Source organism: Podarcis vaucheri, assembly GCF_965113315.1.
Source record: "Podarcis vaucheri genome assembly, chromosome: 18".
Taxonomy (NCBI): Eukaryota; Metazoa; Chordata; class Lepidosauria; order Squamata; family Lacertidae; genus Podarcis; species Podarcis vaucheri.
In genome coordinates this window covers 12,837,280-12,849,721 of record NC_138756.1, presented here as the reverse complement: position 1 = coordinate 12,849,721, position 12,442 = coordinate 12,837,280, and the positions used below count along the sequence as shown (strand labels likewise).

General features: G+C 55.1%; 1 protein-coding gene across 1 annotated transcript in view; it reads left to right on the top strand.

Annotated features, from left to right (window-relative positions):
- INSR (insulin receptor) overlaps window positions 1-12,442 on the top strand; it is a 46,801-nt gene that overhangs the window by 21,887 nt on the left and 12,472 nt on the right. Inside the window, exons 3-6 of the mRNA XM_082206251.1 lie at window positions 6,990-7,305; window positions 9,499-9,647; window positions 10,621-10,765; window positions 11,732-11,946. Of these exons, the coding sequence (XP_082062377.1) occupies window positions 6,990-7,305; window positions 9,499-9,647; window positions 10,621-10,765; window positions 11,732-11,946 (825 nt within the window). The remainder of the gene's footprint in view (window positions 1-6,989; window positions 7,306-9,498; window positions 9,648-10,620; window positions 10,766-11,731; window positions 11,947-12,442) is intronic.

The following is a 12,442-nucleotide window of genomic DNA, read 5'->3' as shown; positions in this document are numbered from 1 at the left end:
AAAGTTTTGAAACTTGGAAATATATATATGGTTTTTTGGTTAGCCTTAAGATTCCACATGCAGCTGTGGAATAAACAGCTTATCTGATGCTTCTGTTGAGAATTAATGAATGGCTGTGGAAACGTCCTGGGGGGAACGTTTGCTGTTTATTCCGCCGTTTCAAAACCAAGCCACGGTCTTGGTCCCCTGGAAACCGAGTCACGCCTTGGGGAGTCACTGCCAAGGTGCAGCTGAGGTCAGCCTAGCCCTCACCTGTGCCTGCCTTCCTTTTTGAAACCACGCCTGTCCCAAAATGGACTCTTCCCCCCAACTGCCTGTCTGGGTTTTACTCGGTCTTGTTCCGTGTGGCTTCCACACCATCGCTCCAAATCGCCACCCTCCACTCACGGCAGTAATCCGGGTTGACCTCCTGCCTTGCTTTCAGACCTGATTTATTGCAGTTTTGACCTCGGAATACATGGCGGCATCAGCTAGCCTGGCAGAGCGCTCTCGAGGCATTTTGGGGGCGCCTGCCGAAAGCTCCCTCCTCGCAGATTTCCGGGGCTACTGTTCGCTTTCTACCAAAGCTTTCCCCCTTGCAAATTCAGCTCGTTTTGTTGGTTCTGGTTCAGCAAGCAGGTGGATTAGGGGCGAGCCGCCCCTGTGAATTGTCCATTGAAGTTCCCTGCCAGTTCTGCGTTTGGCAGTAGGAGGGACTCTCCTTCCTTGGAGGTTCTTAAGCAGAACGTGGGTGACCCTCTGCCCTGGATGCTTTCGCTGAGATTCCCGCATTGCAGGGGGTTGGACTGGATGACCCCTGGGGGTCCCCTTCCAAGTCTACGATTCTAGGATTCTGTGACGCGGAGAAAGCGAACAGGAAGAAGTCCCCCATCCCACCCCTCTTGTCGACATCAAGCAAAGCTGAGTGTTGGAAGATTCAGGAAAGACAAAAGAACGGGCTTCTTCACACAGCACATGGTCAGAACTATGGAACTCCCCGCTGCAGGAGGCACCAACTTGGAGGGCTTTAAAGGAGGGTTGGGCAAATTTATGGAGGAGGAGAGGGCTCTGGAGGGATACTAGCCAGGATGGCTGTGTGCTGCGTCCCTACTCAGTATCCTCCTTAATGTGAGTTGCCAGAAACTGCAGGAGAGGAGGGAAGCTGCTCTCGAACTCAGGTCCTGCCATCAAGTTTCCCTTTGGCCACAGTTGAGAAGAGCAGGACTGTGGATGAGGTGGGCTCCCTTTGGGCTGACCCAGCAAGCTCTTTCTTCTGTCCTCCCGGAACAAAATCTCCCTTAGGCCTCCTCCGCCTTCTGTGAGGGATTCTGCAGGAAGTTCTGGGACCGGCAGCAAGCGGAAACCAAGGTACCTTTTGTATTCGGAAGCAGGATCACGCAGAAACCACCCCAGAGCCGCCACGGGCACAAGCAGCCGCAACAGGACTCGCGAGGAATAGGATGTCCGGTGGGCGAACGCCGCCTCTCTGGAGCTGACATCACTGGAGTCCCGGTCAAAACAGTGCAGAACGATGGGGCTCTGGCTCTCTGTCCGCGCACGGCCCGGGGGTCACGTCTGCCCAGACACCACCTTCCTTCCTGCCCCGGGAAGCGGTTGCATCCTGGCTCTCAACCCGGGCGTGCAGAGGGCGGCAGACGCCAAGCAGAGCTGGGACCCCCATCAGCTGTTTGCCGCCTTTAGGCGTCCCTTCTTTTTAGAATTATTTTTAGCGGGCAAGCGCTAGAGGCCGGGGCACGGCTTAATGAGGTTGTGGCGAAGATTGGGCAGATGTTTCCTCCTCTGGCGCCAGATTCCTGCTTCCTTGACTTCAAAGTCTGCCAGCCCTCTGTTCTTGCTGCTTCTGGTCGTGGTGGGTTCAAATGTGCTAGCCCCCGAATCCTCTTTCCTCACCGCAGCCCCCCTGGCATTTTCACTGAGCCCTTCGCCAGCAGCTCCTTGAGGGAAGATGCTTTTGCAACTCCCTTCATTCTTACAAAGGTGTTCCCTCCCCACCCAAACCCCTTTGTGCAATTGCTTTGGGGAGGGATCCTGTTGCCTCGATTCAGCGCTGCTGTGTTTAAGGGGAAGGCGAGGAGTGCAGGGCTGGTGTTTTCCCTCTTGGGCTTGCATAATAACCGTCCTGGGTTTGCAAGCAGGGAGGCTGACACTTGCAGGAGCAGAAGGGCTTGTGCGTGGAGGGGGGACCAGAACGGGGTGGAGAAAGGAGTTCAGGGGAAATTGGGGCTGAAAAGAAACTTGCTGCTTCTTTTTTGACTTCTAGCAGATGAATAAAAACAAAACATCTCAGAACAGAGGCGTCAGGTAGGCAGGGACTGCACCCCTTTCTGAACAGAGGCATCGCAGGGGGTTGGTCTAGATGTGTCTTGGGGTCCCTTCAGCTTCTTGGAGCAGAGTTGGAGAGCGCCAAGGCGGTGGCAGGATCTGCTACTTCCCCCTCTTCCTCGGTCATGTCTTGTAGGATCTCGGCTCCCTCCCCACACTGAATCCCTGCTACTGCTGCCGGCCCGTGTAGACCGTATTGAGCCCAGTGGACAAAACTGGCTCTGGAGAAGGCAGCTTTCCTTCCGCGTCCCTGCGCAAGAGAGAATCAGGGCTGCGTAGTTTCTCGAGGGAAATCTCTCTCTCTCTCTCTCTCGCATGCACATATACAAACACACCCACTCAAGTTTCACTCTTCAGATGGCCGGAGGGCCTGTTGCTTCCCTGCTATCAGATAAAAAAGATGAATGAGTTCAAGAAGAAGAAAACTGGTTTTTTGTGCTTGTTTTAAAGCGCACGTTATTTATTTGCCGCTTCCTTTGCAGATAAATTTCACTGAGTGGGGTGTTGGTTTTTTCGTGGGAGGGGAGATTCTTGTTTCGCTCTTCTAACTATTCATTTGTGCTTTTTAGCTTGTCTGTTTTTATCGAAGGGCGGCATGCGAATCTAAGAGATGAAAACAAGTCGTGTGGAAAGGCAGGGAGCTCCGTTAGCGTCGACCCGTAAGGAGCAGCTCGCAGTGTTTCCTCAAGGCAGGAACAGGCAGCAAAAGGCAGCGTCTCGGATTCAGGGCTTCTTCGCCCGCCCACAGCAACACTTTAAATTTGGCCCGGTAGCATCTTGGCAGCCGGGGCGGATTCCTCAGCAGGCTTGTCACATGCTGCCGATAACCAGCTCCGGTCAGCAGCCCAGGCGTGCTGCGCCCCAGGCCCTGGCTTGCCCCGGGGGGTGTCCCAGCGCTGGCTCCCCCCCTCAGCAGAATCCTCTTCCTCCTCTCCGTCGTCCTGCCGGTTCAGGACGCAGACTAAGATGGAGATGTCTGCCGCTGGAAAGGCGCCCTGGGGAAAGCGCCTGCTGAAGCCGAATGCCGGAAGGTTCAGGAAGGAGCTGTGTTCGCCTTTGGAACTGCCTCCCACAGGAGTTGGGGGAGGCCGCTGCCATGTATTCCGAGGTCAATACTGCGAGCTGCCTCCTGAGAACGGGGTGCTGGGCTAAACGGGCCCTCTGCCTGCTCTTCTTAGGCGCTGAGAAGGCCAGAGTGGCAGCGTCTGCCTTATGCGGAAGGGGAAGGTGCTGTGAAGGGTGGGTTCTGCACCCCTCGAAAGGCCTGATTCTGACACGGCATGGAACCACCCTGCACCTGTTTCATATGGTGGGGCTATTTGGTGGCAGATGTGAGTTCGGTTCCCGTCAGCAGGACACGGAGTCTGAGGAGCCTCGCACAAACACAAACCTCCAAGCCCAGGCGCGCCCTCCCTGCAGAGTTGTCTGCAGTTTTGCTGGTGGGGAGGGGAGCCCTCTCTTCTCCTCTCCGGCCCAGACCCAGATTTCTGCGTGTGCCAGGTCTCGATCAGGAGTGGATCCGACACACCCATAGTCCAGTCGGCATTGGCCGTGCAGAAGGCGTGTGCTTCTTGGCACCCTTCGTTCAGGACTGGCTTGCTTTCCTGCGCCCTGGGCTTTTCCAAAGCGGGTTGGGCTAGATGACCCTCGGGGTCCCTTCCAACGCTACAGTTCCATGATCTATAAGTCAGCCCATCTGGCCCTGTGTTGCCTTCATGGACCGGCAGTCTCAAGTCTCAGCCTCTCTCTCTCTCTCTCTCTGGGTTTCTCACTTCAACCTGGGAACTTTTTCCGCGGGTGCCGTCTTAGCGAAGTGCACAGGGTGGCTCCAAAAGAGGGATAGACAATGGAGAGGGTGATCCTGGCAACGAGCGGGGTGCCTCCTGCTTGCTGGGCTCCATTCCTATGTTTTGTGGGGGCAGAGCTGCCTCTTTCTATGGTGAGAGGCAGGGCACACCTTCAGAAGAGCCGTAGTTTAGTGGTTAGGGTGCCTGCTCCGCATGCAGAAGGCCCATGGGGCATCTCGGGGGGGAAACCCCAGAGAACTGCTGCCAGTCAGTGCAGGCATTACTGAGAGCCTGACGGGTCGGGCCAAAGGGGGCCCGTCCCGGCCAGCAGCCTAAATAAGAACGCTGACAATTTTATTATTTGCAGCATGCCCATCTGCCCTTGCCACAGCAGCCCTCCAGACACCCCAGCAGGATTCGAACACGAGCCCCTTCTCCTCCCGCTGTTTCCAGCAACCCAAGGGTCTATAGGACTGGATATTCAATTTTGCCTTCAATCCAGCCTTTTTTCAGAGCAACGAGTAGTAGTAATATTGTTATTTATACCCCTTCCCATCTGGTTGGGCCACTCTAGGCAGCTTCCAGCAACAATGAAAACATAATAAAACGCCAGAGCTTAAAAACTTCCTGATACAGTCCATCTGAACTTTATTTCTAAGGGAAGGATTTTGACTGGGTGGGGGAGACACGCCTGATTCGAATGCGGAAGCTCAGTCACTGGTAGGGGGGAACCCCATCTGAAAACCTAGAGGGCTGCTGCTGCCAGTCCGTGCCAGCAGCAACGAGCCAGGCCTGGTAGAGACCCTCTTCCTGAAACCCTGGCCAGCCGCTGCCAGCCAGTGCCTGGCTCTATAAGGCAGCTCCCTCCTGGCATGCGTTTCCAGGCGACGCCATTCGCTAAGGTCCTCTTTTTTTGGCTTCTGTTGTCAGATCTGGCATGTTATTTATCGCGAGCCCCGATGCAACGTGGCTTGCAACGTTTTCAGCGCTGGATCTCAGCCGGGGAAAGAGGCCGAAGGGGTTAAGGATCTGTTTGCTTTGTGCAGAGGCAGGGAAAATGTCTTGAATGACGCCCCCCTCCCTTCGCCACTCCAAGCAGCCAAGGCATTGGTTCAGGGAGAGGGCGGTTCTCCTGGGGGAGCCCTTTTTCCCGGCCTGGATCGGCAGCCGTGTTACATATCTAGAGATAGATGTTTATGTATTTTTCTCCTCCTCCCCGTGGCCTGCGGTCTGGACTCGCGCCAGGTCTTTTGGTTTGCTTTACTCCTGTTATTATTATTATTATTAAAATAATGGCAGGCAGGCAAAGAAACGAAAGGGAAATCGAGATTAGCTGCAACAACCGCCAGTAAAGGAGTAACAGGATTTGCTGCAGTTGTAATAGTAATGTTCCGTGGCCTAGACTGACTCAATTAGGTATCGGAAATAACCTTGAACCTGAGAGGCAGGGTGGCGTAGTGGTTAGAGTGTTCTGACTAGGACCTGGGAGAGACCAGGGTTCGAATCCCCACTCAGCCGTGCAGCTCCCGAGGTGACCTTGGCTGCCAGTCATTGCCTCTCAGCCGTGCCTACCTCCCAGGGAGGTGGTTGTGGGGATTAAGTGAGATGGGGAAGAACCAGGAACGTCGCCTTCAGCTCCTTGGAGGTGGGATATAAATGCAGTACTTCGTTGTTTAGTCGTGTCCGCCTCTTCGTGACCCCCTGGACCAGAGAACGCCAGGCCCTCCTGTCTTCCACTGCCTCTCGCAGTTTGGTCAGACTCATGCTGGTAGCTTCGAGAACACTGTCCCACCATCTCGTCCTCCGTCGTCCCCTTCTCCTGGCGCCCTCCATCTTTCCCAACATCAGGGTCTTTTCCAGGGAGTCTTCTCTTCTCAGGAGGTGGCCAAAGTCTTGGAGTCTCAGCTTCAGGATCTGTCCTTCCAGTGAGCACTCAGGGCTGATTTCCTTCCGAATGGATCAGTTTCATCTTCTTGCAGTCCATGGGACTCTCAAGAGTCTCCTCCAGCACCAGAATTCAAAAGCAATACTAAATGAATACTAAATCCAGACAGGACATATAATGCGGGGGGGGGGTGTCTGTGTCCCACATTTTGCATTTGAGAAGGGTTTTATGGGGTCGCCCCCTCCAAAAAAACACATGGGTTGTTCTTCCTATGCGCAAGCGACAACCAACTTGCTAGTTCACCCCCCCCATGAGATCCCGTTGTGTAAGTGATCCCTTCCTTGCCTGGATCTTTCTCAGAATACAGGAGGGGGGAAGAAGTAGAACGAAAAGCTGCAGCTCGGTGATTAGAACACCTGCTTTTTTTGGGGGGGGAAGCAGGTACAGCACAGATGCACCCCAGCATCTCCAAGCAGGGCTGGGAAAGGCTGTTCAAAACTCTGATGGTCCGACTTGGGCAAGGCAGCTTCCGTCATTCCCATTAAGCGAGCCCTTTATTCAAAATTGTGGAGAAAGGACCGTAGCTGTTGGCCGCTCCGGACTATTTCAAGCGACGGTGACTAGGGGAGCCACCTGCTGGAGGCCCTGTTCTGTGTGCAGGCCAGCCTAATGGGAAGCAGTTTGCCCCCCTCCCTGTGAGAGGGAGACGGAAGGGCAGAGATGTGGGCAGGCGTTGCTTTATAATAATAATTCTCTTATTTATACCCTGCCCACCTGACTGTGTTTCCCCAGCCACTCTGGGCGGCTTCCAGCACATATAAAAGCACAAGAAAACGTGAAAAACTTCCCTTCAGATGTCTTCCGGAAGCTGTGTTTATTTCCTTGGCATCAGATGGCAGGGCGCCACCACCGAGAAGGCCCTCTGCGAGAGGCGGGGCTTGCGGGGCGTGTTCTCATCCCTCTCCATTTCTCTCTTTCTCCTCTGCTCCCCGCAGTCTGCCCTTCCGCCTGCAAGTCCCAGGGCTGCACCCCGGAGGGCATCTGCTGCCACGCAGAGTGCCTGGGCAGCTGCCTGGAGCCCGGCGACCCGGAGAAGTGCCTGGCCTGCCGCCACTTCAGCCTGGAGGGCAGGTGCGTGGAGAGGTGCCCCGCCGGGTCCTACCGCTACGCTGGGTGGCGCTGCGTCACCTTCGACTTCTGCCAGGAGCTGCACAACAAGTGCAAGGCCGCCCGCCAGTCGGACTGCCCCGTCATCCACAACGGAGAGTGCGCCCCCGGCTGCCCTTCCGGCTACACCATGAACTCCACCAAGTGAGTTGGCAACACGCACACACACCGGGGAGGGGGGCGGAGAAACCAAGGGGGGCCTCTTCTCATCGGCAACCATCCCCTCAATATCGGGGTCTTGCTTTGACTCCCTGTCCCAGTTGCAAGAGTCTGTGCAACTCACCGCTTTGTGGAAGTCGAGACACCCTGAAACAGAGCAATAATAATAATAATAATAATAGTGATGATGATTTGGGGAAGAGAAAGAGGTCAGTGCAACGCAGAGTGAGCCTCCCAACCCGTTGAGGAGGAAGGCGGTGAGGATTTAAAGCCCTTTTTCTGCTCGCTGCCGATCCCTGAGGGCTCTTGTGGTGTGGAGAGAGCTGGACACCCTAGTCTCAGAGATCCCCCCCTTTTATTTCAGGGGCGTCTGAGCCCCCCCCCCACTCCCGCTGGGGGTCCTTGTCTGAAAAACGCCTCCCTACGGAACATGAACATTTTGGAAACCATTCTGGAAAACGATTGAGAAATAGCGTCCAGCCTTAGAACAGCTGCTAAGATTTATAATTGGCTAAAAGACGGAGGTGAGGGGCGCTCTGTCCCGATGGAGAGATAATTGGTCAGTAGGATCTCTGGTTAAACTCACCTGTTACCAAAGATCGCGCACAATGCAGCCTAGCAGGTTTGTCGGGAAATGGGCATTTTGGGTAATGCTTTGGAAACACGTTCAGTGATCGTGCCCAATCTTAGGCGGCTGTCAACCTGCTGTGACAATATTTCTGTTCTTTACCTTTGGTTTATCTTGTTTATTAATGGAGGAAGGAACGGAAAATGGGGTCGAGGATGAACCACCGAGCAATTTCATAACGTAAAAAGCGACGAAAGCGAATTTGCAGGCTTAAAACAGCGGGTTGCGCCCCTGCCCAGAGGAGACTCGTTGAAACGGGCCGATTCATTTCAGTGGGTCTCCTCTTAGCCCCGTGAGAACAGTTAGAACAGTTCCAGACCTCCGCTTCCTGAAAGAGGCAGACCTTCAGCCGCTCCCAAGGAGCCTCTGCCCGATAATGCCACGGGAGGGAGTTTAATCCACACTTGATGTATGTTTGATATTTAAGATATCAACAGAGTTACTTGTCCATTTATTGGAGGCAGCTTAGGGTCAAGGGGGTCTCTGAAATTTGCCCGCTGTGAGGACGGGGTGAGAGGCTGAGTGGGGGGCTGCTGCCCTTCCAAATGCAAGGGGAGCACCCCTTTCTTGTCGCCCCATCTAGACCTATCTAGACCCCTATCTATCTAGAACCCATCTAGATCGGGGGGGGGGATCTCTGCCTCCCTCTTCTTGGCAAATCAGCTTCCTGACGCTCTTGGGCAAAGCCAGGAGCCAGAGGAGGAGAGGAAATGGCCTGTTCTGATCATTCTTGGGAAAGGGTAGCTAATTGGCCTCTAATTGTAGCTGACGGCAGCAGCAGACCTTGTTCCTCCTGCACCGGATGAATGTTCTCAAAGCAGACGACATTTTCTCCGAATGCCCTTTTCCCGAACCTCCTTGCTATGACGGGGTTGCGAAAGGGAGGGGGCAGGAAACAGGAAGCAGAATCTCGAAGGCAGGCCCCTCCACAACATGCCACCCCCCCGACCAGCAGGGTGCTTAAGGACCTTGCAGCGGGGCCCTTTCAGCCGTCCTGTTTTGTCGGAGCTCGATTTGCTTGCTGGGGAAGAGAGATTAAAACGAGGCTTCGTTCTGTGCCGCCCCACAGCCCCCAAGACACTGTCCTTGTCCCAAGCAACACATCGTAAACCTGTGGAACTCATTGCCACAGGAGGCGGCGATGGCTTTAATAGAGGACTGGACAAATTGCCGACAGCTGCTCTGCCTCCACGAATCCTAGTTGCATGAAACCACAGGAGGGGAGAGGACCCTTGTTCTCAGATTGCACTGGAGTGTTTGGGGGGGGCTGCCATTTTGAGAACAGTGCTGGGCTGGGCTGGGCTGGCCACTGGCCTCACCCAGCCAGCTGTTCTGAGGTTCCTTTCCTCTCCCCTGTTGGGAATGTGGGTCTGCAGGCCCCACAGGGCCACCCGAGAGGCTGCGGGTGCGTCTCTGCAGCCTCTGCGCACAAGCCAAACTCCCAGAGCTTTCCTGAACACGCGCATCGGTTCTGGCGGTGGCGAGAAAAGCCCCCTGGCCGTTTGTAGCGCAAGAGGCATCTCCCTTTCCCCGCCGTGTCTTGTCTGCAGCCTGCTCTGCACCCCCTGCGAGGGGCTGTGCCCCAAAATCTGTGAGTTGCCCGTCAAGGAGAAGACCATCGACTCCGTGACGGCGGCCCAGGAGCTCCAGGGGTGTACCGTCGTCAACGGCAGCCTGACCATCAACATCCGCGGAGGAAGTGAGTTCCGGGGGGGGGGCGGGATGTGGGGGGAGCCAGAGGGCCCTCTCTCTCTCTCCCTGCCCCACGCCAAGCTAGTCACCTGGAAGCTGGTTCTGCTCCACGGGTCTTTCTGGGACACAAGGGCTTCCTTCTCAAGTCCAGAACCTCACGGCTTCAGCTCTGGGGGAGCCTTTCCAGCGGAGGGCAGCATTCCCTTCTTCCGGGGGCCATGTGCCAATGTGGGGAGCGGAGAGGGCCAGAGGGACGGAGACGAGGGCTTTGTCCGGTTCTGGGCCTAAGGAGGTCATGGACAAGCTGGAAGGTGCACAGAGGAGAGAATTGGAATCGGAGAATAGTGGTGTTGGAAGGGGCCCAATGCAGGAATCCCAACTAGATCATACATATGGAATGATAGAGTTAGGGGTGTTTAGCCTGGGAAAGAGGAGACCGAGAGGAGATACGAGAGTCCTCTCCAAATATCTCGAAGGCTGCCCCGTGGAAGTGGGAGCAAGCTTGGTTTTCTGCTGCTCTGGAGGACCTGAACCGATGTCTTCCAAGAAAGGCGATTCCGACTAAAGGTTAGGGCAGAAAATTTCTTCGCACCACGCCAAGCTTTTTACCGATAAGAAATCCCTTTGGGGGAAACCCAGAACTAGGATCGGCCTCCGTATCGCTTGGGGGCTCTCATTTCGAAAAGATGTCTGTCCATATTCTGCCAATGGGGAAAGAATTATTTTGATTCTAGAATACGCCCCAATGCTTCTTGAATCTTCCTGCCCCTTGGAGAATTTTCTGTGGACTCTTTTGGTCGGTAGTGGACTCTCCTTCCTTGGAGGTTTAGGCAGAGCTGGGGGGGGTGTCCTCCAGGGATTCTTCACCCGAGATTCCTGCATTGCCAAGGGGGTTGGGCTGGATGACCTTTGGGGGTCCCTTCCCACCCCTGTGAAGCAGGAGGGCCAGTTTCTAGGCTGCCTCTGCATCCCCCCTGCAGGCAACATTGCAGCTGAGCTGGAGGCCAACCTGGGCTTGATTGAGGAGATCACGGGCTACTTGAAGATCCGACGCTCCTACGCCCTGGTCTCCCTCTCCTTCTTCCGGAAGCTCCACCTGATCCGAGGGGAGGCCCTGGAAGCCGGGTGAGTGGGGCCCCTGGGACGGGACGGCTAGGAGCAGGGCCCCGATCCTCGCTGGGTTGTGCGGCTCCGCCCTGGCCTGCCTCGCAGGGGCGTCGTGGGTATCAAATGCGGGGACGGGACACGCACGCCAGCCTGAGCTCCCTGGAGGAAAAGGGGGGTTGGACATGTCCAAAAACAGATAGGGAACAAACACTGGCGTCGCCAAGTGAGCGCTACTCAGAGTAGACCCACTGTTTGCTTGGCAAGAAGCTGTAGCTCAGCTTCAGAGCTTTGTGCCCCAAATGACCAGAAGAATCAGAAATCAGGAAGACCAAAATTTAAATAAGGAATGGGGAATAATTCTAATTATAATTCTACCCCGCCCATCTGACTGGGTTTCCCCAGCCACTCTTAAAGTAAACAGTTGTATCTGAAAGACCATTGTAAACCGTTAAAATCATTAGTAGGATTGGAATAACACTTGTAATTTAAGGTGAATTTTGGACGCAGCGGAGAGGTAAAAGATTTGGATTATCATAAAAGATGCAGGAGGAAATGATTAACAATAGGACCCACAGAGGGAGGACATGCAAGAGATTCCTTGGAATCTTGTTTTTATGTTGCATGTTGGGAGATGTGGCTGTAAAGTTTTAATCTGAAAAACCGAATAAATAAATTTCTAAAGGAAAAAGAGAGAGGAGTCTGGCTGGAGAAGAAGCCAGGGCGTCTTCCTCTGCTGCTGCAACCAGGAGAGGGATGAAGAGGGCAGAGCAAAGGCAGTCGAGGCGGAGAAGTCTCAGATTGCTTGGGAAGGACAAGATTTAGGCAGCTGTGGGAAAGCAGGGGCCTTTTTTCTTTGAAGGAGGAGTTCCCTTCCCTGGCAGCTTGTGAGTTCTTGCTGAGCCCGCTCCCCCCCTTGGCCAAGGGGCATCTCTCTCTCCTCTCCCCCCGGCCATATTCACCTTCCTCTTTCCTCCTCCCCGCCAGGAACTATTCCTTCTACGCCTTGGACAACCAGAACCTGCGCCAGCTGTGGGACTGGAGCAAGCACAACCTCACCATTGCCCGCGGGAAGCTCTTCTTCCACTACAACCCCAAGCTCTGCCTGTCCGAGATCGACAAGATGGAGGAGATCTCGGGGGCCAAGGGGCGCCAGGAGAAGAACGACATCGCCCTCAAGACCAACGGCGACCAGGCCTCTTGTAAGCGGGGCGGCCGAGGGGTGGGCGCTGCGCTTTTGCACGCACAACGGCCCCAGGTTCGAATCGTGGCAGTTTTCCCGGGCGCTCCTGCCTGAAACCCTGGAGGACTGCTGCCAGTCTGAGCAGGAGATAGGGAGCTAGATGCTTCAGAGGGAGAGGTAGCAGGCAGCTTCCGATTGCCCTGCTTGAATCACTTCTTCATCTAGAACCTTGAGGACTGGAGTCTTGGCTTCTTCTTTGGAGTAACTCGCAGGAAAGGGCTGTGTCTCAGCGGCCAAGTAGCGGGTCCCAGGTTCTCCCCGCAGGGGCGTCTCCAAGTTGGGTCCTGGAGAGCTGCTGCTGCCAGTCAGTGAGGTAGAAGAGCTCTGTAGAAGGGCATTTCAGAAGAGCCTGGCAGGATCAGGCCAGAGGAAGGACCCCAAGCAGGACCCAAGGGCTGCTGGCTTCCTGAGACCAGAAGGGCTGCTCTTCAAGCTCCTGGGCCTGAGCTTAACTA